The 23,040-nt window shown below is 39.6% G+C and overlaps 3 protein-coding genes across 5 annotated transcripts in view; all 3 read right to left on the reverse strand.

Annotated features, from left to right (window-relative positions):
• Positions 1 to 772: 772 nt before the first annotated feature.
• gpr61l (G protein-coupled receptor 61-like) lies at positions 773 to 5,349 on the reverse strand. The gene is made up of 2 exons (XM_072683109.1): positions 4,829 to 5,349; positions 773 to 3,755 (listed from the first exon to the last, which is right to left on the reverse strand). Exon 2 carries the CDS (start codon positions 3,679 to 3,681, stop codon positions 2,392 to 2,394), a length of 1,290 nt encoding a protein of 429 aa, XP_072539210.1. The 5' UTR covers positions 3,682 to 3,755; positions 4,829 to 5,349; the 3' UTR covers positions 773 to 2,391.
• Positions 5,350 to 7,672: 2,323 nt separating this feature from the next.
• parp3 (poly (ADP-ribose) polymerase family, member 3) lies at positions 7,673 to 15,512 on the reverse strand. Of its 3 annotated transcripts, none has more exons than XM_072684574.1 (11): positions 15,376 to 15,512; positions 13,511 to 13,698; positions 13,157 to 13,282; positions 12,824 to 13,003; positions 11,929 to 12,067; positions 11,388 to 11,611; positions 11,133 to 11,288; positions 10,921 to 10,998; positions 10,475 to 10,652; positions 10,106 to 10,249; positions 7,673 to 9,057 (listed from the first exon to the last, which is right to left on the reverse strand). In XM_072684574.1, exons 2-11 carry the CDS (start codon positions 13,688 to 13,690, stop codon positions 8,888 to 8,890), a joined length of 1,575 nt encoding a protein of 524 aa, XP_072540675.1. In that variant the 5' UTR covers positions 13,691 to 13,698; positions 15,376 to 15,512; the 3' UTR covers positions 7,673 to 8,887. The 3 variants fall into 3 exon arrangements, with proteins under 3 accessions (XP_072540675.1, XP_072540673.1, XP_072540674.1); XM_072684572.1 differs by having other exon boundaries at positions 13,511 to 13,704; XM_072684573.1 differs by lacking the exon at positions 15,376 to 15,512 and adding an exon at positions 15,313 to 15,351 and having other exon boundaries at positions 13,511 to 13,704.
• Positions 15,513 to 19,965: 4,453 nt separating this feature from the next.
• grm2a (glutamate receptor, metabotropic 2a) overlaps positions 19,966 to 23,040 on the reverse strand; it is a 57,029-nt gene continuing 53,954 nt past the window's right edge. Inside the window, exons 5-6 of the mRNA XM_072684575.1 lie at positions 21,034 to 21,211; positions 19,966 to 20,398 (exon numbers count right to left, since the gene is read on the reverse strand). Coding sequence (XP_072540676.1) covers positions 20,325 to 20,398; positions 21,034 to 21,211 — 252 coding nt within the window. The 3' untranslated portion in view covers positions 19,966 to 20,324. The remainder of the gene's footprint in view (positions 20,399 to 21,033; positions 21,212 to 23,040) is intronic.

Genomic DNA, 23,040 nt, shown 5'->3' on the forward strand with positions numbered 1-23,040 from the left:
AGAGTGAGACAGACAGAGAGATAGACATAGAGAGACAGAGAGACAGAGAGATGGGAAAAAGTTAAAGAGACAGTAAGAGAAATACAGAGTAAGAGAAGGAGATAGAGAGACAGTAAGCCTTTGCCCATGCCTTTGGACAAAAATAAAAATCTGCAGGTGATTCATTCATTATCATTTGCTTACGTATATAAGTGCGCACGTGTGTGTATGTGTATGTATATATTTGCACACATTCAGCATCATTACCATCATTTAAGCTCTCTTGAAAACATACCAGCCTCCGCTGTGAACTAGGAGTAGACAGCCTATAGAGTACACAGCCTTAGTTACATAATGGGAGTAAATAGAACAGCTGTAACATGACACGAGCCTGTAAAACGGCCATGATCACTGTTTGCTGTGGACAAACCAGCCTGGCCCTGATTTGCGTTCTCTATTTGTAAAAGAGAAAAGCCTATAAAAGACTGTGTGTAAAACAGACTGTGTTATCTCAGCCTGAGCACTTTCACTGCATGGTAATGATTTTCAGTCCCCCTGACCGGCATGTTTCTGTGTAACGGCGTAATAAATGCATAGAAACCTGGACCGCAGGCTTCGAACGTCCAGACATATTAAGGTGACATATGAATGAATGGTTAGCTAGAGGCTCTGTAGTATGGAAGCTCAGTCCGGGCAAAAGGCTAACGCTGAAGCCCGTTTTTTAGCCCATTACATACAAGCAAACCTGAGGACCGAGCTCAAAAGAACCCTGTTGCTATGCAGGGCCAACACTCACAGCATTTCCATGGCGACTGGCAGATGGAATTAGCCAGCTACAAGACTACTGCCTGTCCGCTTGGATTTAGTGCAGCCGACGTCATGCTTACAGCTGTGTGGATTTAAAAATGACAAGAACAGTAAGGTTTTGGGTTTACGGTTGTTCGTTTGTTTTATGAAAAGTTCCCTTCGACCCCAACTTTTAAGTCAAATAATAAAAAAAACAGTTACATAGATTACGGAGTGCTGTGTCTACAGTTATTACAGTAATAGATACAGTCTAAATGCTTGATCAGATCTGTTCTGTTTTGTCATTAGATGTATTAAAGTATTCAATCCATAACACTTTACTGTAGGGCAGCGGCTCACAAAACCCTGGTCCTGCACATTTTAGTGGCGTCCTGCTTGAACACACCACCTGTAACTCAGAAAGGGCTTGTTAATAAGCTGATTAGCTGGATCAGGTGTGTGGGGAGCAGGGTAAACACTAAAATGGGCAGGGGGTCCTTCAGGACCAGGGTTGGGAACCACTGCTCCAGGACACCATTCATAAGGCTCTATTACACCTACCTATTACAAGCCCTGCATGCCAACTGACATAAACCTACATAAACTTTTACAAAGCTTCTTCCAACAAGCATCTATTTTCATTGAGGCTTCTTTTGTCAAGTGTTATAACAACAGAAATTTGTTGGAATAATACATCCATCCAGCTTCTGATCTGCTTCTTTCTGGTCAAGGTTGCATTGGGCCTGGAGCCTACCCAAAATCACTGGCACAAGGCAAGAATACCTCCAGGGGAGGACGCCAGTCCATCGCAGGGTGCCACAACTGTTGGAATAATGCTGCATCCCATTCGAGCTCGGATGTTGGATCTTCCAAGTTCCAAGTAGGAAATATCAACTGGTACACCCCTGCAAGTCAGATTTCCTACTCTGAAAGTCGGGAGAGCCTCACCAACCCAGGGTTCAAAATCCAAGGTGGCTGCACTTCTATCTATTAAATGAGTCATACACACAGTACTGCCCAACGTCTACCTGTGGACGTCTCCTCATGATGTTTGGCTGCACAAAACACTGCATAATACAGTTGTTATCAACTGCTAACAGTTCTAACCTGGGACAATGCTAACAGTGCTAAACTAAGTGATTAGACTTTGGTTACAAAAAACACAGGATTGTTAAATCACTTGTGGTAAACTCTGAAACTCTGAAAGTGTTTTTTGGAAATGCTTTGACATAGTGTATAAGTATCCTAATGTTTAACTTGAGGACTTTCAACTTGAGTAGCGTTATTCCCAGTTCGGACGTCCAACGCAGCAGAAGCCTTTACGCATGTTTATGTCGATTGAAGCTGTTATGCAACCTTACCAATCTCATCCTATAGTAAAGTGCTGCCAATTGTGCAAGATTTTTATCAGTCATCAGTGGTTACAACATTTTTTTTACAAGTTTGATGAATTTGTAATATATTTAGGTCCATCAGTATTAATATGGCTTAGCTTTTGAATGTAACACTAACCCAGACAAAAACCTCAGCTCATATTGTATGCAGGTGGGACTAAAACACAAAACGCCACTAAAAGGTCCCAGTTTTTGATCCATCGATAAAACAACCACTGTTCTATAAAACTTATCACTCCTCGGGTATCTGTCCAGGTATCCGGACACCATGGTCCAGAGTGTTCCTAGGGCTGGAGTTGGCACAGCTTGACCTTGTGGTCTCAGCTGTACTGGTGGTCCTCTGCAGGAACTGCAAAAAGTTCTCCTGGATGGATCCCTCATGGCTGGATGCCCCAAGTTCCACAGGCCTGCTGGGGGCGCAACATCTCCTCAGCTTGATGAGCTCCTCTCGAATCTGCCTGTTGAGCAGACCATAGAAGAACGGGTTGACCGCGAACGAAGAGTAGGCCAGCCAGGTTACAGCCTCTTCGATGTCTCCTGGACTTTGGAGAGGAGCCGTGATGGACATGTGAAGGTGGAAGCTGAAGTACGGCAGCCAGCACAGAAGGAACTGGCCTACGATGACCACAAGCGTCAGGGCGGCTTTGCCACCACCGAACACTCTCTCTGGGGACAGTCTTTGAGGAAGGCTGCGAGTAGTGGTGATGATGGTGGTCTGGCTGTTGATGGAGTCTGAGCGACACTTGGCTTGATTAGCGGCCCAGGTGGGTACAGGAACGTGCTGGAGGGCAGCTGTGCGCGCCACCTTGTAGACGTTGCTGTACACGGCGAAAATCACAACTGCAGGAACCAGAAAGCACACCACGCTGAAGAGAATGGCAAAGACCTTCCTGAGACGACTGTGGCTCCAGTGCAGGGAGCAATGGGCAGCTGCTATGGAGCTTTGGTTGCCATAGGCGGGCCAACCAAGCAAGGTAACGAGAGCCAGAAGGATGGATTTCAGCCAAATGAAAACCATCACCCCGACGGCCAGGTGAATGGTCATCTTTACCTCATAGCGCATGGGATGAACAATGTAGTAGTAGCGTTCCACACTAATGGCTGTCACGGTGAGAATAGAGGCGCAGACCAGGAACACGTTGATAAAGATGTAGACCTGGCACTCTAGAACCGTGAAGACCACGGTACTGAAGAAGGGTGAACTTGATATTATCCCAAGAGGCATTAATAATATGGCACAAAGTAGATCCACTGCACAAAGATGACACACAAATGCATATTTCTTCATATGCGGGGCTCGGGCGATGGCCACCATCACCCCAGTGTTACCCAACAGGGCGGCCAGGTTAAGGGTCACCATGCAGAATAACCCCACCAGATCTTTAATCTGGGATTCTGAGTGGATGACCTCCTCCATGCTCGGGGGAGTAGGCTTGGTGGGCCCCCATTGGCCTGACGTGTCATTTAGAGTTGTCTGATTGGTCAGGAGACCCAGCATAAGACCTGACCTAGCTTTTGCCATAGTTCAGAGACTGGCCACCAGGTCACGATCCCCCATGGCCAATTATTTCTTCCCTCCAATTTTCAGATGTATTTCTAAAACAAAGAAAGTACGAGAGTGAGAGTTTGATTGCAGTTATACTGCAGGCTAGTTCTACCTAGTTAAACTGTAGGCATCATGTTGGTAGTTATGAAATCAAATGTACTGAGCACATGTCATACATGTACATGTAAATTATTTACTATTAATCACATTCTTCAAATGTAAAGAGCAGGAATTGTATGATTGGCTGTGAATACATTTACAGAGCTGTAATCACTTCCATTATCATGCAACATAAGACAAGTCTCTGGAATAGCACATCAGAGTACATTTAAATGAAGTGTGAGCAAAAGGACTTGATTAAGATGATAATTAATAACAAATCACTGATATGATCCAGCTGACTATTATTAACAGAAATTTTTGGATGTCACAATCACAAACCTGCTGTTCTTTACTTTGTGGATTTTTGTTTATAATGAGTGGACTAATGAAAATTCTCCAGATGGCCTCTTTTTACATTGACTTCCGTTCAGTGTAACAGTTTTTTGTATGTGACCCTATATACATACATACATACATACATACATATATACATATGTAAAGGTTTACACAAAAAATGTTCTCAACACTGAATGGAAGTCAATGTAAAATACATATATATAATATACTCTGTATTCGATACTAATAATATATATAATAATATAAAGTGCTCCAAACTATGTAGTCCTTCAGAGATCAATAAACTTTAACACATTTGTTATATGTATATAAATGCACACACACACACACACACACACACATTGTTCTCCCCTGTTGAACTCACATGAGTCATACATGATTATAAGTTGTGACCTCCTCTCTCCCCCAATCAATGTAATGGCTGCATCCCCCTGCTTCCTTTCAATGATGCACTGATGTACAATACTTTTAATTGCATTTGGTATTCAAGCTTTCTTGCTCCTGCTTGCTGTTGATTTCTCTATTTAGATATGCATTACCAGTGGAAAACTAAAGTGACTAAAACTTACCTAAATTCAGAATTTAATTTCACATGTTTTTGCCTTTAGCTTTAAACATACTTAGTCGAAGTTGATTAAAACAACTGCTTTTCAAGTTCTCTCACCTCATTTCGTTTCTGCATGTTCTCTGAAGACTTCTCCATCAGACCTCAGATATTCTGCTGAAGGGAACACCATGACACACCTGAACTTCTTCAAATATGTCAAAACATTCTTCTTAAGAATTGGGGGGAAATGCAGGTGAGATGTTGTTATGGCTGCAGATTCCAGAACAGTGTGGTGTTTCTTTTCCTGCAGGATGCAATCTTCTTTTCTCCTCAGGCGGTCTACATCACAGCCTGAATTACTTGTGAGGTGAGACAAGTTAAGACTGTCCAAAACGTAGCATGGTTCCTCTCCCACTCTGCTCCTGTGTGTCTCGTATCCAGCTTGTGTCCTACAGGAAGAATCCCTATCCGCAGATTTCAAAAGTGGAACAGGTGATCTGTGGTGTGCTCCAAGGCCCAGGTGAGAGGAGAAGATGCCACCTCTTCTGTCAGTTTCCACTGGTGTTGGTAAATATTTTGCAGCACTTAAGTTGGTGTTATATCAGGATGCTCTCTTGTGCTCTTGCTCTCTGGCTCTAGTGCTGTGTAGGGCTGTGACTGTCACACATTGTATTCCCTATGTTTGTTTTTTTTTCTCTCTTCCTCTTTGAAACAGACACACGCTCCTCTGTCCTCATGAGTGTCGATGCTCCCCTGGGTCCTACTGTACACCTTCTCTCAGGCAGCATAATGGGAAAATTTTATGTTTAGCTGGCTTTATTTAATGTGACTGCAGAAATGATCAAATTCTGGTCAGAGTAGTTAACACAACCACTGAGCTACTAAATCATTAAACCTGATATTGTCAAAAAACCCTTTTCAGACCATAATTAGTTGACTAATTAGGAATAGCCAGCTGAACCAAACTGCCAAACTTGTATTCTCTTCAAACCTTGCACTCCTTACATTTCATTGTCTAAATGAAAGTAATCACAAGTCAGGGGAAGGCTATATTGCTCACAATACAGAGGAAAGGTATAACGCTCACAAGACAGGGGAAGGTTATAATGCTCACAAGAGAGGTGGAGGCTATAACACTCACAATACAGGGGAAGGTTATAACGCTCAAAAGAGAGGGAGAGGCTATAATGCTCACAAAACAGGGGAAGGCTATAATACTTACAAGGCAGGGAAATTCAGTGGAAGAATAAGAAGATATCTAAAAGCCTAAAAAACTCTGGAAGAGACCAGTTTGTGTGCTTGTAAGAAAAGTATGACCTTATGTGGCTGACGAGAACCTGCAGAAAGGTTTAGTTGTGGCACTCCGTCTCTTGCAAATCCTTTTGCTGTCAGTCTAACACTCAGTATTTGAAAAATAGAAGTGAGACCAAATCTTCTTTTAAAGGTTTACCTCTAAACACAAAAATAGACATTACACTAAACTCGTTATATTGTCAAAGCTCGGTCAAAAAACTGTGTTGCTTCCAACGTCTCTAGCTGCCCTCTGGCCTTAAACTGCAAGCAGTGTAAAATATGTATTACTGAAGGAAGCCAGAAATAGAAAAAAAGTTTAGATTTTATACATTACTACATTATGCATTTTGGAAAATACACTCATTATGTATTCTGATTCAATTATCCTCATTATATTTGAACCATTTGAACTAAATTACTACTACAAATGAATTAAACCTTAAACTGTCTCTTACAGGTTTAGGAGTCAAAAGGGTGATGCTGCTTAAACATCAACCTTCTGGACAACTTTACCTGTGATTTTGTCACAAAACGTTTGAACTGTGCTACAGAACATCTAGAAAAGCATGTGTGTTTTGGAAGCAAGTATTGTGCACTGATGAAATCAAAATAGACCACTATAGCCACAATCAGCAAATGTATGTTTGGAGAAAAAAGGAACTACACCTCAAGAAAAGAACCCCTGTAAAGCATGGGGGTTGGTCTATCATGCTTTGGGGTTGTGTTGTCGTCAGTGGCATTGGCAATACTGCAGGGGTAGCAGATAGAACAGATCATAATAGATAGAAAACTTATGATCAGACCTTAAAGAAGCTGTTCATCACTGTGAGGTCTGAGATTTACGCCCTATGGCATAGTCTTACTGAGATCACAGATAACATGCCCCTGATGGGGTCTATATGGGTATCCCAACTGGAAACCGGAAGGTTTTGTCCATGGGTTGCATGTAGGCCCCACACGTGTGTGCCCAACATTAGGCCCATCTGGTTTTTACAATGCACATGGGGCCTAGATGGGACCCAATTAGGAAGCCCATTTTGGAAGCCCAACAGGGTCCCAGTAACAACACATGTATGTATCCAATGTATCCATCTAAAGTCCATGCCCACCTTGAACCCACCAAGGAATTGGTGAGGGACTGATCAGAAAGTCAATCCTTCTCTACAGGGGATTATACTAGCTGCATGGGTACAACTTAAAGTAGCTGAACGCATTCATTAGAAGGGGTGTCCACAAACATTTGGACACATTAATATATTATAGATAAAATGATTTAGAATAGGATCTCTAAACGTACAATTTTGTAATTACATAGAGATAAAGTCAAAGTGAGTGATGGATCAGTATTGTTTGAAAAAAGTAGGATGTAACAGATAAACATCGTGGTTTGATGTAGGGTTAGGAATTGAGCAATTAAGCACTTCTGTCTAATTAAATAAGCAGGATTTGGTATAAAGTCATTACTGGACTACATGACCGAGATTAAGAGTCACACCACTAACTGTTCAAAACATGTAACAGCAGGCTAAAGCTCGAAGAAAATCTCAGCTAATGAGGATAAACTCTGCTTCATTTGAGGGGTTTGACTGAGCACATGGGCAGATGTGGAATAAATTCTAGACTACTTTCAACACTGACACCTACTGGCTACAAACAAAGCCACAAGTCTTTGAGGTGTTCACACAGTTTATTTGTTGCATATTCTGGAGTCATTACAGCATAAACCTTACCCAGAGTACTCTTAGGACCTTGACATTCACTCACAATCAATTCTACCAAAAGTGCAACATAATTAGGAAACAAAATTAATTGTTTTAAAAACATATTTATACTGTAATGTATGATGTACAGTATGTCCACAGGGCATAATAAACTTTCACTTTGCAATCCACTATTAAAAACATCAGTAGCTAATATTATTACTGATGTGTCATGGTTTAGGAAGTTTAAGGCAGAAGCATCATATCTACATGACATGGTAAGCAATGTACTATGGCCACCAAAAGGAATAATGACCATGCAGTTATATTTGAAACATTTAAAGGAGCCACATATAAGATTAAATGATTAATGGGTCTTCTGTAGGATGGTCGTGTCAGTATTTCTGAGATAATGTAGCGAATATGGCAAACAATGTTAGCAAGGTAGGACATGTGGAAAAGTGTCAGGAAAGACTTTTGAACAGTGAAGCTCCTTAGGAAGGCAGATCCTAAAAAACTAGTGTTTTTGCTCTACATCTACATCATGTAGATAATACAAGTAAAAAGCAACATACAATGCACAAGAGGAAAATAATGGCACCTTACAACTTACTTTAAAGTTCAAGGCCTCTTAACAGAAATGAATAAAAAAACATGAATTTAACTTTTAATTTTAAACAGAAAAGGTAACTTCAGGGGAATTTTAACATCCACATGTCTTTTAACATATGTAGTGCAAAACATCTTCAATCTTCATGTTATTGTTCAAAGGCATGTACAGTAAGTGCAATATAACTATGAGTAAAGAGCTTTAGAAAGAATATCAGTATCTTCATGATGCACATTTTAAACTGATTCTAAGGGAAGATACTGTAAAATGACATTTACCAAAATGTTTGTCACATGAAAAAGCATGATCATATAACACACTAGTTTGTCTGATCTTTTCAAGCTAACTGTCAGAACTAAGAACAAAATATCAAACCAACAATTTTAGATCTTCTCATCATGTAAAACTATGCTGAACATGGCAGCAAATAACAACGGGCTCTCAATAGGCTTTGGTTAACTATTCATCTATCATTCAGAAGCAAGTCTCTTGCTTAGTAAAGTGCAACTTTAACCTTCATGTTTTAAAGTTGAGCAGCTACCTGTGTTTCAGAAGTCCACTTAGAAACAGCAGCTAGAAGCGGAGCTCCAGAAGGTAGCGGATGCGGCACTGACTCTCCTTGTAAATGAGATACTCACTGTTTTGGAAGTAGCTGTTTTCATACTCAGACTGATTTATAGCTTTGCCTTGTGGCACTGTCACCTTCTTCCCATCCAACTCAATAAAGACATCTTTTGAGGGATCTGTGAAGTATAAATAAACAGTGATTTAGGACACATTTCTACAATTTATAAAACTAAGATTCTATTAAATACCCTTAACACTGAATAATCAGGAAATATAAAACAGCATTTTATCATTTTAGTTTTCTGACCTAGGGTTGAGCGGTATAACGGTAATACAATATACTGTGGTACTTAAAAAGTTGATGTTATCTAAAAAACATGAGGGCAGTCTTTGCGAAATTACAATGTGTCTTTTGTGTCAAATTACTGTTCTGTGTCTACCTAGTATCTGACCAAATTGTATGTGCATTTAAGAGAGCCGCAGAGTTCAGGGTTCATTTAGAGGTTCAGTGACTGGTAAGATCACTCCCTGAAAACCGGGGGGGGGGAGGGTTACCGTAGTTATGAGATTAACGATGTGTTGAGTTCGAATGAAAAGGGAAACAAGCAAACCTGGACAAAGCAGTCTACTAAATGTGTCTGCTAACAGTCAAAAACACTCCTAAGACCATTCACTTGAATTCTGTGCTTTCAGATATGACCCCTTATTATCTAAAACTTGTGATTTGAGCCTCAGTTAGCTGGAACAGCTGTTAGGTCTGCTAGCTCTGCTAACTTATCTAAGCCTAGCTGGCTGGCTATGAGTCGAAACATGACTTGTGTCAGTCAATCAACAGCAGCTACACTGGGCTGTCTGATACTCAGAGGATCTGTGACTAAGCTAGCTAAGCAAATGTGGGCAAGGGCTTCATGAGTGGGCTACAGAACCAACACCACAGGAAAAAAACTTCCAAAAGCAGTTGCTCGACCCGAGTCACTCTCATCTATAAATGCTTATCTGTCAGCCAGAAACGCAAGTCATCATGCTAAAAAACTAAGCTGAGGCCAACCGGCTTCTCTCTCCTGATTCAGGGCAATTTAACATTTGTAACTGTCAGTAACTTGCTTTAAGGTTTTAAAATACACAGGATTGGATAGATGGATGAGATACAACAATACTGGATACCTGATAATAATGGATAATACTGAATACTGAACTCTATTTTGGGAAAACCAAATCTCCAACCTGGTTCTTGTCTTCCTCGTGCTACCACACTGTCATAGCTGTCCGGAGCCTTTTTTAGGCTGTAGTCATCTGCAGTGATAGTGTGTTCCCTTCCCAGAGCAACTTCATTCAGAAACATGATCCCAATCCTGTTGGAAGGACAGACTGCCAAAAAAATTTAAATGTGCTTATATGGCCTAATTCTGCACATATACTAAACATTATACATACAGAACAATACATACAGAACAGTAGATACAGAACGTTTGAGACATCAGTGGTGACAACAATGGCACATTAAAACACAACGTCTATCTTACGTGAAGTGACAATCTTGATTAGTTTTAGTTTTAAATCCTGTATTTGTGCTAGGAAGACTTTTATTCTCACCATAGCCTGCAGATTTAGCATTTTCAGAGGCAAAGTAGATCCCCTGGCCTACTCGTCCCCCAGAGTGTGGCATGATGCGGAGGCCACTCTTCAAAATAGCTGCGACCACTGCCACATTAGTGCCGTGCCAAAGCAGCTTCCGGTTCTGCAAAGCGTCATTCTCTCTGAAACGCTCTGCCTACAATAGCAAAGACACAGAACCATAGACAAGAACAGGTATTTCTTAAATTAGTTTAATGCATTCATTAGATGAATGCATTAAACTAATGAACACATAAGTTTGTACATATAGTGTATGTACAGCCTATGCCTCATTATATATTATATCAGCAAATACACAGACATTGTGCTTTTGTTCCCATTTATAAGTTTCTGGAGACGAGGTGTCCAAACATTTGCACACAACTCAACTCTACATTTGATACATAGAAATAACATTATCTCACCTCTTTTTCTCTGTCCACTTTCCATACATCTACTATGGTGAGTCCATGGCCAGTTGCCTTCAAGTACTTCTCAATAATCTTAAAACAAGACAAACCAGCACAAAACAACCCAGTTAGTGCACTTCTCTATTCACTCCATACTACACAGTAATCAAAATGCTACTTTATTTAGGTTTATACCACCTAGCTTTCATCTTAACTAGCAAGCATACCTTAAATTCTTTGGATTTCTTATCCAAAATGGTGAGGTCGCATTTGAGAGACTGGTAGTCCTGGTCTATTGGATGAGGTACAGTCTCCACCATCTCCTCTTTAGCCTTTTCTGACTCAGCTTTGAGGCTTTGGGCTATCTCTATATCAGCCAAGACCTACCAGGAGGCGACAGCAAAAGAGTACCTGTGCTGTATTTTTTCATTAATCTGAGTAATACACGGTCTGTATGATTAGTTGACATACAGGGATCTTACCAGAAGCATCTCCTTCTTGCTGTGAATGATGTCATCACGATTGATGACAGGGGGTCTGTTGCGGCCAAAGTTATGTGGAATGATGGTGAAGAACTTAGAAGACAGTTCTGAGAGCTTGCTATCATTACTTTTCTTCTTTATGGCCTCCTCAATCTCCTCTAATGCCTCAAAGCCTTTAGCAATCTGCTGCTTGCTCAGCTTCCCCAACGGCATCTTCTTAATGTCTGTGTAAGGAGACAGAATTACAAACCAGTCATGCTGTCACACTAAACACTGTACTATAAAAATCAATCTTCCTCCAAACCATACACTTCATTAACCGGTTAAATGGCTGAACGTTTTATTACACACTTCTATTACTAAGCAATAGCCTCACCGATCTGCACAGAGGTCCTGTAGTTACTGAATAATACACCTTAGTGTGAAATAAGCCATGGAGTGTTATGGGGTTAAATGAACTGTTGGCTTGGTTAATCAGATAGGCTGTGTAAGAAAATTTTAAAACACATGTAAAGATGAACAGGTTGAACAGAAGCCACACCCAGGTTCATGTTCTCCATGGCCTCTTTGAACATGTCGTTGTTGAAGATGAATTTAATAAGCCTTTGAGTGGGTTCATCTAGTGTGCAAGACAGAATGTTCTTGTTCACTATCATGGCTCCAGCATCTACAGCATCGACCTAAGGAACAAAATAGAAATCATTTAAAGGAAATGTCAAACTACAAATGCAAACTACTGATGCACACAAAGGAGGAAGGCTTCCCAATAAAGACCCAGGAACCTGAATGTAAAAACTACAGTGGTCATTAAAAAGTTACACAACTCAATTCCCAACATTCTTAAAAATGATGATGCCAGATATTCTTCTGGGTAACGCTGTAGAAGATACACTTTTGGTTCCCTAATGAAACTTTCAATGGATAGTAGTGCTGGGTGCTGGTACTAGTGAAGCAACAAATTTAGTGGCATCGTAATTTAGACACATTACATACAGCTCAAATGCCTGCCATAGGCTAGCAGTATAGCATAGCAAGTAAATGTAAGCAGTTATATATATATATGTATATATATATATATATATATATATATATATATATATATGCATAGTTATGCTTCTTTCATTGCTTGCAAGTGCATTTTTATCTATTAACTTTTCTGATTGTATAGGGTTTGTGACACAAAAATCTATAAATTATAAAACTAATATGTACATATGTACAGTTTTAATAAAGATATTTACATAAAATTATTTAAATATCCTTATTAATTTATAATTGATTTATTTATTCATTTTTAAGATAACAATAGTTCTGTAATTAACACTAAAGATTAATAAACTTCTTTGGTCAGAAATTCATAAAACATTACATCCAAGCAAATTACATGTTTAAAATATATGTAATATTGACAGTATTCTTTGAATTCTTTGCCTTACTTTCACTTCAGCATCCTGATCCCCATCCACCTCAATCAGAGTGTACTTCCCTGAATAAGAGACAAAGTTTTCCCGGTCGCTCCAGTTGTTCTTCGTCTTGTCTTTGAATTTCTTCTCAAAGTTTTTAATGGCAGCATCAGCATTTGAGGGGCCAGCTAAATTGTTCTGTCCCGACTCTCCCTGGAAAGGAAAATGAAAGAAAGGAAAAATCCATGAGCGAGGACAGAAGCTGTAGTATCAACTAATATAAATATAAATAAATAAATATATATATATATATATATATATATATATATATATATATATATATATATATATATAAACACAACTTACCACTCTGCCCCATCTTGTCCAGCAATAGTACTTTCCTCTGCCCACCAAGACTTGAATTACATAAAATTTGTTGTTGTTATTTCCAATGTTGGTCTGGTTCAGCATACAATCATAATCTTCATGTACCTAGAGAACCAAACTGGGATGTAAGCTTTTACACTGAAATAGTAATTTCTTACATAATAAACCAGTGACAGAAAGACCTTCTAACACTAAGATGTTTTATTCAGCACTAGAAATCAGACATCAGCTATGTCAGTGGATTATTACAGATGTTTATTTGGATCAGTTTTGTCTTACTGATACTGGTTATCACAAATTATGAGAGGAGAAAAAACACCTATCTGTCCTAACCTCAGCATTTGACAGACTACAAATGCTGTCTGGTTTCCTTTTGGCTTTAGTCTGCGATCCTGTAGCCTTCAGAGTCTCTTTAGCAGATGTGAACTTGTCTTTAACTGGGGTTGCAGGCTCCTGCTTCACCTTCTTTCCTCCTGCTTTGGCCGCAGATGCTGCCCTTCTCTTAGGAGCCATCTTTTCTCCTGTTACTAAAACAATCAGCATTTCATACGCTTGCAATAAAATGGAAAGGGAGCACAATTAATATAGCACTAAGCTCTATGATGCTGGTAAGTATGTTCATTTGCTATTGAGGATGTCGTCCGACAGACTACTCAAGTCACAAAACCTCATGTTTCCTGGTACCTACAGCATCATCTGTCAAAGCGTAGGAAACCTGCTCATCCAACATCTCAATTAGGTCTTGGCTGTTTGTCTCCATGTTTGCTAAAGCAACAGCCTCTCTTTTTACCCTAGATGCTGGAACATTGCTGTGAGGATTTGATTTGATTCAGCCACAAGAGCATTTGGTCAGGTCCTGATGTTGGATGATTAGTTCTAAATTACAAATGCCACCCCTAAAAGTCTAAAATTAAAGCCCACCAATTCCCTCAGATGCCAATACTGAATATTTTGGGTAGAAATATCCATCATGGTGAAATTTATTGACTCATTGACTGGATTGTAAATTTGAATGAGAAGATTTTAATTGTGCATTTTTTGCACATTATCTTAACAAAGCAGTGCATGTAATGATTGCACCAACATTGTGCTGATAACATTTTGGTAATGCCAAATATATAAAAACACAAAAGTGACAAACAACATTTTGTATCCATTTTCTGAGGTAGCTTAGCTAGCTTAGCTAACTTTCTGAGGCGAGTTTGGACATCGGGGTTCCTCTCGCGGTCACTGTGCACAGTCTGACTCTGTATGTTCACCCAAGTGTGTTTTTCATCGAAAAAGTTCAATTATTTTTTCTCCCAATTACCAAATTATGCTGGGATGCTTTTGTTTAATCGGAAATCCTCTTTAAAATATGTGAATTCACTTCTTAACTGGTGTCTAAAAACATTTAGCTAACTGCTGCATAATGTGCAGCATTTTTCACTAAATATGAGACACTAGCTAGATGCTACTTAGCCAAACCCAGCTAGCTACACACATAAACGACTAGATTTGAGCAGCAGGCTGTTCTGAAAGCGGACAGCTAGCTAGCTCTATTAACCAGACTCTGAAGGCAGGCATACACCTGCACCTGGCCTCGGTGGTAGTTAGCTAGCCAAGTTCCAGTAAGACGAGGCCTGCCCGAACATGCCTGGGTTTACAGTAAGTGGTGGCTAGGCTGCAGTCGGCTGCAGCTTAGCTACTGTCTCCAGTGGCTGCTGAAGAGAAACACATCTTCTCTGAAGAGAAACACAGCTTCCCACAAAGTCTCCCCGCTTCCGTCACCCTGTTTTACGCACACATGGCTACATAAACGAGCATAAAGTTAGCCGTTAGCACACCATGCTAACGTTAGCTCGATGGTAAAAGTTTGTCAAGTCCATAAATAAAGGATGAAGTGTTCAGCTGAGACACTTAGCTAGCGATAGCTCGCAGTCACCTAAAGGCTACGCAGCTAGCTAGCAAGGTTAGGATTGCACGGAGAACCGTAGGACCACGAACTCCATCTAGCTACAGGTCAAGATCCGGCTTTACTGGATAAAAATAAACACGTTTTCGGATCAACGTTAGTTGAACATCCCGCTGTTGGCAGTGAAAAGTGTAGGCAGACGTTAGTGTAACATCAGCGTTCAAGAAGTGAGTCTAATTACCGAGTAATTCACCATTCGTAAAGTACAAGACGTAGTTAGCTTAGTGCAGTGCAGTGCACTCACCGTAACGCCCTCGATAAACCTGCTAGCTAGCGCTGTGTGTGTCAGACTCTTTAAAACAGTCTGATGGCAAACTCTCTGCTAACAACACTGAAGTAAATGTTGCTCCTCCAGTCAGTCAGTCAGTTTGGAGGAGTGAGTGTGTGTGTGTGTGTGTGTGTGAAGCTTGGAAACACGCCCACTTAAAGGCTTAGCTCTTTGGAGAAGTTCTGGCTCGACTCCAGTCTCTTTAGGTTTGCTGTCAGTGACAAAACAAGGGGGATAACAGTGAAGACTCGGTCAACTTATTGATTTGTCTGAAGCTCACCCCATAATTATTTGCCTGTTTTTTTGGGTTTTGATCTCAGCTGTTTTGATTTCAGTCTGGAGTCTTTCCTATATTAAACTAGTAGTACCGAGCTTATCCTGCTAACAGTACCAACAGTCTTTAAGCCTTCCTGTGCGCACAAGAAGAGGACCTCCTTATTTCAGTAATAGGGTAAAATATAGGCATAAGGAATCTGTCATTAATATCAAATAGACTGCTACATGAACTGACTAGTGGAGTAACTGCTTCTGATCTTCTAAAATCAGTATATTGGCAAGATCTTTAGTATCAGTCCATCCAGCCCTACTAAAACCTGTGCGGATAGAGGAGAGGTCAACTCTGGGCCTTCTCAGACCTTTCAAGCATCTGATTCCACCTGGTTTCATCAGGTGAAATACTTGAGTATCTGTACTTTTACTTTATTCACTACTGTACGTTAAGTAATATTACTTGAGGTTTTTATTTCACTCAAGTATAACTGAAACTGAATGTGTGTACTTTATCTCAGTTTTATTCACAAAAGGAAAGAAGATTTTTTGTATATATTTGAAAGTAAATATATAATTGGCAATCCAGGACCTGGAGGCCTTTCTCCTTTTTTGTTTAATAATTTGTCCTATTTAAATAATTGTTTTATAAAAACATGCAGTCACATTCATATCAGTGTGAATATGAACCTGCCCACAGATATGAAATAGTCCTTTGGTAAGAATGGTTCTGATTGGTGACAGTGCATCGTTTTACTTTCACTCAAGTACAGTCTGTATGTTACACCCTTTAGCAGGTTTTGTAAGGGCCTTTTAGGAAATGCAGTGGTTCTCAATAAAACAATGACAACTTTATTAAATCAATGCTTAAGGCAGGGCTGGGCAACTCCAGGCTAAAGGGCAACATTCCTGCACAGTTTTATGCTTTTCCTGTTAAAACACACCTGATTCAGCTCACCAGTCAGTTGTCAGGTTTAGTCAGTGTGTTAGAGCATGGGAATCTACAAACTGCTGGACCTTGATTCCCCACCCCTGCTCTCTGATAGAAACCCCTCTTGCAGAGATCTCTTTACAGAACCTTTAAAAACTAGCTTTACTAGCAGGCTGCCACTGCAGAACCAACATGAGTCCAGTGAGGTCTAACTAAAGCTAAAGCTCTAACTTTCAGCTTTACTTAGACTTTTGAATTAAGCAAAAAAAAAAAAAAATGGACCAGTATGATATATCATAGTGCAAAAGTTTATAGTAAACATAACATTCATATTGATTTATTTATACATCATATTTAATAGAACTAAGCATGTACACACTTTTAAACCATATGTGTCATAATAGTCTTCTCTTGCTTGGTTAGAGTGATAGCCTGCAGCCACACTGGCCCTTTGAAGATAAGATATGGAGATATGCAGATATGGCAACGTCTTCATATAGAGAATCTACGAGCAAAGGCTGTACATTATACACTGTACCTTACCCTGTTCTCAGGGTTATAGGTCAGCAGTCACCATGAATGGAAACGATAGATAACTGTTAAACTCATGCGGCTGAATTACTGCTCTCACCCAAGTTTACCACTGTGACAGTAAAGGACCTGCTTGTGTAAAAGGCAAAGACTTACAGTACTACATTTATCCTATGGTAATACCATTTTGTAGGTTGCTGACATCGGCTATAAGATTATTCTGGTATAATACAGACTAACAAAGTATTTGCATCAGGGTATAAGATCAAATTCAGGTGCGTTCTTCGCAGTTGTATCTCCAAATCTTAAAGGTAAAACCTAAAGGTTGGATTAATGTAAATTAATGAGGTCATTTTTTGCCATTTTTTACTGTTTTTATTATATATCATTTCATTCATCTTTATTTTTGCTGTTTTGCACTTTTTGACATAATTTGAACCAGGCAGTTCTTTACATTGTCTTCAGATTTCATGATAAATGTACCAATAGAAATTCTCCAACAAATTATTCCCACTGCATGTTTAAGGTGGTAGTAACTTCATGGAGCACGGATTATCCTTGTGCAACGCCATCTGCAGGAGCCTGAAGTTGCGGCCACCTTAAATACGCAAAGGTGACACATTTTTGTTGCAAGCTCAGTTACAGTCATTTCTACATGATGGAAATTGCTGTAAAATAGGCTATAATATGTCCACATGTGGAGGATCTGTCCACATCTGTCCCGTGATTAATCAGGTACTTGGTACTGGTTTTGAATGTGAAAAAATTGCTTCAGTCTATCCCTACTAATTTGCCAATTACAGTTTATAGGGTCACTTGCATTGGAATTGGCTTCCAGCATGACACCTGGATCCCCCCTATGTTTACTCCAGAGAGGAGACTAATCTACTAGGTACTTATTATAACAGCATATTTATTAGTGTTTTAATGAACAGTAAAAGGGGGCCTGTGGTGATCTCATCAGACGTTCATTAATGTGCACCTAGATAATACTGAGAGAAACAGTGAACTGCATCACCTGTCTTCAGAGAAGGATTGTTTATTCTCTGTTTTATTAGAGTCGATGTGAATGGTGGTTAAAATGGCCACATCATTGTTTAACCAGGTTCTGTAGAGTGGGCTAGCTTTAAAGTATCAGTGTACAGCTTTTATTATCTGATCAGCTTGTTATCCTTTTAAGACTCCCAGGCATATTACATCCTAAGCCTTGTGATTTAGTGCTGATGTGGACAATAATGCAAACTGGTTGAGTTATTCTTGAGTTGTAAGAATGAGGACTATATGCTTGGACCTACCCATGGTCATTTAAAGGACTTGTTCAAAGTAAAATCAATAAGTCAACCTGGCCAGACCAAATTAGCATCTGACATTTGCTTCTTTAGTTTCAATCCCGCCAAACAATAATGAAAGTCTATGTTTTTTGGTGACACAGACACTCCATATAGTATGTAATCCTCAACGCTCCAGTGAGAAACTCAAAGACCAAAGGCCTTGCACACTAATTGTGTCTTGGCTGATGAGTTACATCTGGGGTAAGGTTGTTTTTTTTATATTTCAATGAACCATTATTTTAAGGAGTTGTTATCCTCAGTGTCCACTAGATGGAAATAATGTACAGCAGCAGAAACAGTGTGGGCGTGCTGCTTCTCATTCTCTGGCCGTTTTAGTTTTTTACTCTAGAAATTGATGGGAGCTCTTCTCGGTGGGCTGAGTATTCCTATATTCATGAGGGGTCTTTAGTGTGTTTACTCAGAATGCATAGCAGAAAATACATGAAAGTGCTCATGAATTCTGGTGGTTTAGCATGCAGCTCAGCTCTAGATATTATTACTTCAAAACAGCAAGGAAAAGGTGACTCTATAAACACTAATGTTTATTAATTAGAGGAACTCCTATTTTATTTTTTTTTGTTTGTCTCACTGAAAGTTAACAGTTTGAAAAATGATGCACAAATAAATATGCTAATAATGTGGCCTGGCATTGAGGGCACAGCGTTTTTGCAAATTCCAAACGGACTGAATAAAAATGGTGAATGGAATTAATAAGACACTTCTCAGACTAAAGAGCAGTAAGCATATGGGTTGTTTTAAAAATAAATTGCAAATCATAATGTATGTAAACAATGATTAAACTTATTTAATGATTTATAGACCACTCTTTATAGTCATTGCACAAGAGGACAATGCAATTTAGCCCTTGCATTTAACCCTATCTGTGGCAATGAACACACACTCACACCTGAATTGAAGAGCCTGTGGAGCGATCAGAGATTAGGCACCTTATAAGGGCACTTCAACTGTGAATATTTGGGTAGGAAACTCCTACTTTCTACTGGTCTAGGGGATTGAACCAGTAGTGAAACAGTAGAGTACCCAATAAAGATACTATCCACAATAGATCATCCATCCATTTACTTATCCACTTCTTCGTGGTCAGGGTTGTGATAGTACCAGAGTCTACAAGCAGTGGAAACACCCCCTGGACAAGGCACCAATTTCTTACAGGGTACCACACACACACCCATTCCCTCACACACTCATTACCCTGGGGCAATTTAGCATAGCCACCTGCCATGTGTTTTTGGGAGGTGGGAGTCTGTGGAGTACCCAGAGGAAAACCCTCACAGACCAGGGGAGAGTAAACCAAACTTTTCGCAGACAGTAATCAGTGTGAGGATCAAACCCACAACCCCAGGCCTCTGGAGCTGTGCCATACACACACTACCTATGGTAGTTATGACACCCACTCATTCAGACCTATTACAAATCAATTCAATCAACCACTAATTATATTCATATAAAACACATTTTATTTACATAAATTACAAGAAAGCACAAACCTGAATCACCAAAAAAATCTACATTAAAAACATCCTGTATATAATACACTGAACAGATTTACTATCATTTTACTCCATGTCTCAAATAGTACTTTATCATATGTTCCATAAAAAGAAGGGGTATACAGAGTTTCAATTGGCATCCCATTGATAAATTTCTAACTAGTCTCAGAGTGAGAGAGAGAGAGAGAGAGAGAATGGGGAAATTGTACTCACAGCACGTTGAGAACAACATAGGCGGCCCTCTTTACTGAAAGAGGCCTCCTTAATATCAGCAAACACCTGTTTTATTGACTAGTGATAAGATTAATCTGTATACCAAATTTGGCGGATGGACGGAACTCCAGAGAGAGTCTTTCAGAGAGATGATGTTGTGGAGTCCACTACTTCTCTTCCGTTACACACTGTTGGCACCATGTTGGCGGCTGAAGCTACAAGGCAGTTTAAAAAACAAATATTACTGGCAGTCCCAAGAAGCTGCACATTTTTACCATCATCATTTCTTCAACAGATCTCTGTCGGATAAATGTTCTGTCTGGCAAAGTGAAAAAAGTCATGAAGATCCTAAAGGATGTGTTATTCTTAGTGTAATAAACCCACTGTGGCCAAAAGGGTCAATTACACAAGAACGTCATTGTTATTAACCGTAAATGCAAGGAGTTTCCATGACGTCTCTGGAAATTAAGTGCAGCTAATGATCTGAGGTGTGAACAAAAGTTTGGCGCGTCCATATTTCTTCCTAAGATCTTTAGGCTGTATTATTGAAACTTGATTGAGTGTATGTTTTTCAGGTAGACAACAAAGCACTTCTGTAATAAATGTCTTCTTTGCATTTATTGTATTTATCACACACATACTGACCTTTACAGAACTGAAGAAATTGTACAAATATTCTTGGAATAAGAAAGTCAGGAACGTTTGTACTTTCTTTAGTACTACAGTTCGAGGTATCGTAAGACAGCATGTCTAGAGTATCCAGTATGTTATCGACAGGCTTGGGCTGGTTATTTAAGAGGCTTGGGGTCGGCCTGGTGGTCAGTGATGCTGGTGGTCAGTGTTGCTGTACCTTGAGAGAAGCTGGAGCCAGGGCCGGTGGTGACGCTGAAGCGGGTGGTGGCCACTCTGAGCGTAGCGACGTTCTTTTGAGGCTGGAACAGGATGATGTGGATCTTGGGAGCGAAGAGGCAGCCCAAGACTACTGAACCGCTCAGGCTCACTGAGATACACATGGTGGTGGTCTGGACCTGAGGGAACACAGATAAATCCAGTGTGAAAATTGACATTATAATCCAACCACTCTAATTCGTCAAAGAGTAGAAATCCTAAAGCATTTCAAGCATTGACTGGATTCTGGCGTATTCCTGCCTTGATTCTAGAGTGGTCTAGTAGTTAAGTACATCTTGATTTACGCTCGGTTGCGGGTGTGTCAAGAACGTACGTGAAGTGTTTCTCTGCGTACTGATGTATGCATTGCAAAATGACACTTTTCCAGAGGAGTGATTGCAAAGGTCAAACCAAAGCAAAGCGGAGATCTTATTAATCAGCAGCACTTGCATCACAGCATTGCCCTAGGCTTCATAATTCATACCGGTATCATTCATACATTTACATATTGCTAACTGGAATTGCATTAAAATGTTTTATACTTGATAATATTTGTTGTATATAATGCTGAAAAGATACATTTCGTAACAACCGGCTAATCATCTATAGATCTTTCTAAGACAATTTGATAAAATCAAATGTGACACCAGGTAAAAATGGAAAAGCAGAAGTGTGTGTAAATTAGTAAATTGACTGTAATTACAGCAACAATATTTGTTTTTAGAGTTTGTACCCATGGTAATTATCTTAGAGCATCAACCCATGGCCTACATGTGTATAAATGTGGTTTGAGTTCAATTGCAGACAAATACTCCAGCATTTTTCAACCTAATCCCAATCTGCAGTATAACATATGTACCACCCTGTTACACAGCATGGCTTTTTACTCACATGTGGTATGGTTTTAATATACATGGACCATTTTGGATGAGCCTGTTTAGTTTATTTATGTAACTGATACTGATATCAAAGCATTTACAATAAAAAAAGCTTTATACTCGATACCTGAAAAAGAAATCTTAAGATTAACCTTTTAAACCCCAAAGGCCTGGATGCGAGTCCATTCTTTAATTCCTTATTACAATCAGAACTGTTACTGTTTTCCAGACTGCATGTCTCTTCCCGCTGCCTGAGATCTACAAAGAGCACAGCTTTGCTTTATTAGCCAAAAATAGGTTTAGGAGACTTAGTGAAAGAGAAACATTGCATAACAATAAACCAAAGTGCTTTAAATAATGCAACACAGAGTTGGGCAAAGAGCCGTACATGGAAAAGTCTTGTTCCTCTTTCTACAGATTTGAACAATCTGACTGCTTTGTGTATGCTAGGCACATTTTTCCAGAGGGTGTAAGTGATGTCTTGTTTTCTGCTTCTGTGGAAGACTGCACACCTCACAAGCTTTTGATCTGATACTACACCGAAAACATGTGACCAGTAACACAGTTCGGATGTTTAAAAAAACATGAAATATATTGCCGTGGTCAGGAAAAACCTTGTATCTAAATTTCTGTTGTTTGTCACCTTTTGGCATGATGTAAATATAGCAGTGGTTTTTCATATTGTGTCACAATGTCATGATGAATGGACCAACATAAATGCTCCAAAATGACTTGTTATAAAATCTTTTTCTATTGACTTCCACTGAAAGATTTTTTTACTTCTCTTATGAAGTTGCCATTTTGGAGATACAAGGTTGTTGTGTGAGAGCGATGACATATTTAGTGGAATAAAGAATGTGGAATGGTTCTGTACTCCTCTGGTTCAAAGAGGGAGGAAGAGAGTAAGAATGAGAGAGAGAGAGATTAGGGATTTAGGGATTTTCTATGGTTGAGATGAGGGTAACCATAGAAAAGCCCCATTTTTATGTTTATATTTTACGTAACTTTCTGTGCATGCGCGTGTTTGTGTATGTGTGTGGGGTCAGGTTTAGGTCTCTCAAGCACACCTTGCTCCCCTAAGCATGGGCCTC

This window comes from Salminus brasiliensis, chromosome 7 (genome assembly GCF_030463535.1).
Source record: "Salminus brasiliensis chromosome 7, fSalBra1.hap2, whole genome shotgun sequence".
NCBI lineage: Eukaryota > Metazoa > Chordata > Actinopteri > Characiformes > Bryconidae > Salminus > Salminus brasiliensis.

Excerpts from the sequence above, each read along its gene's own strand:
- gpr61l (XM_072683109.1), bottom strand. The coding sequence starts at position 3,681 with ATGGCAAAAGCTAGGTCAGGTCTTATGCTGGGTCTCCTGACCAATCAG.
- parp3 (XM_072684574.1), bottom strand. The coding sequence starts at position 13,690 with ATGGCTCCTAAGAGAAGGGCAGCATCTGCGGCCAAAGCAGGAGGAAAG. Across the intron at positions 13,004-13,156 it reads GGACAAGATGGGGCAGAGTG|GGAGAGTCGGGACAGAACAA; the intron begins GTAAGTTGTGTT and ends TTTCCTTTCCAG. Across the intron at positions 9,058-10,105 it reads ACGAGGAAGACAAGAACCAG|ATCCCTCAAAAGATGTCTTT; the intron begins GTTGGAGATTTG and ends TATACTTCACAG.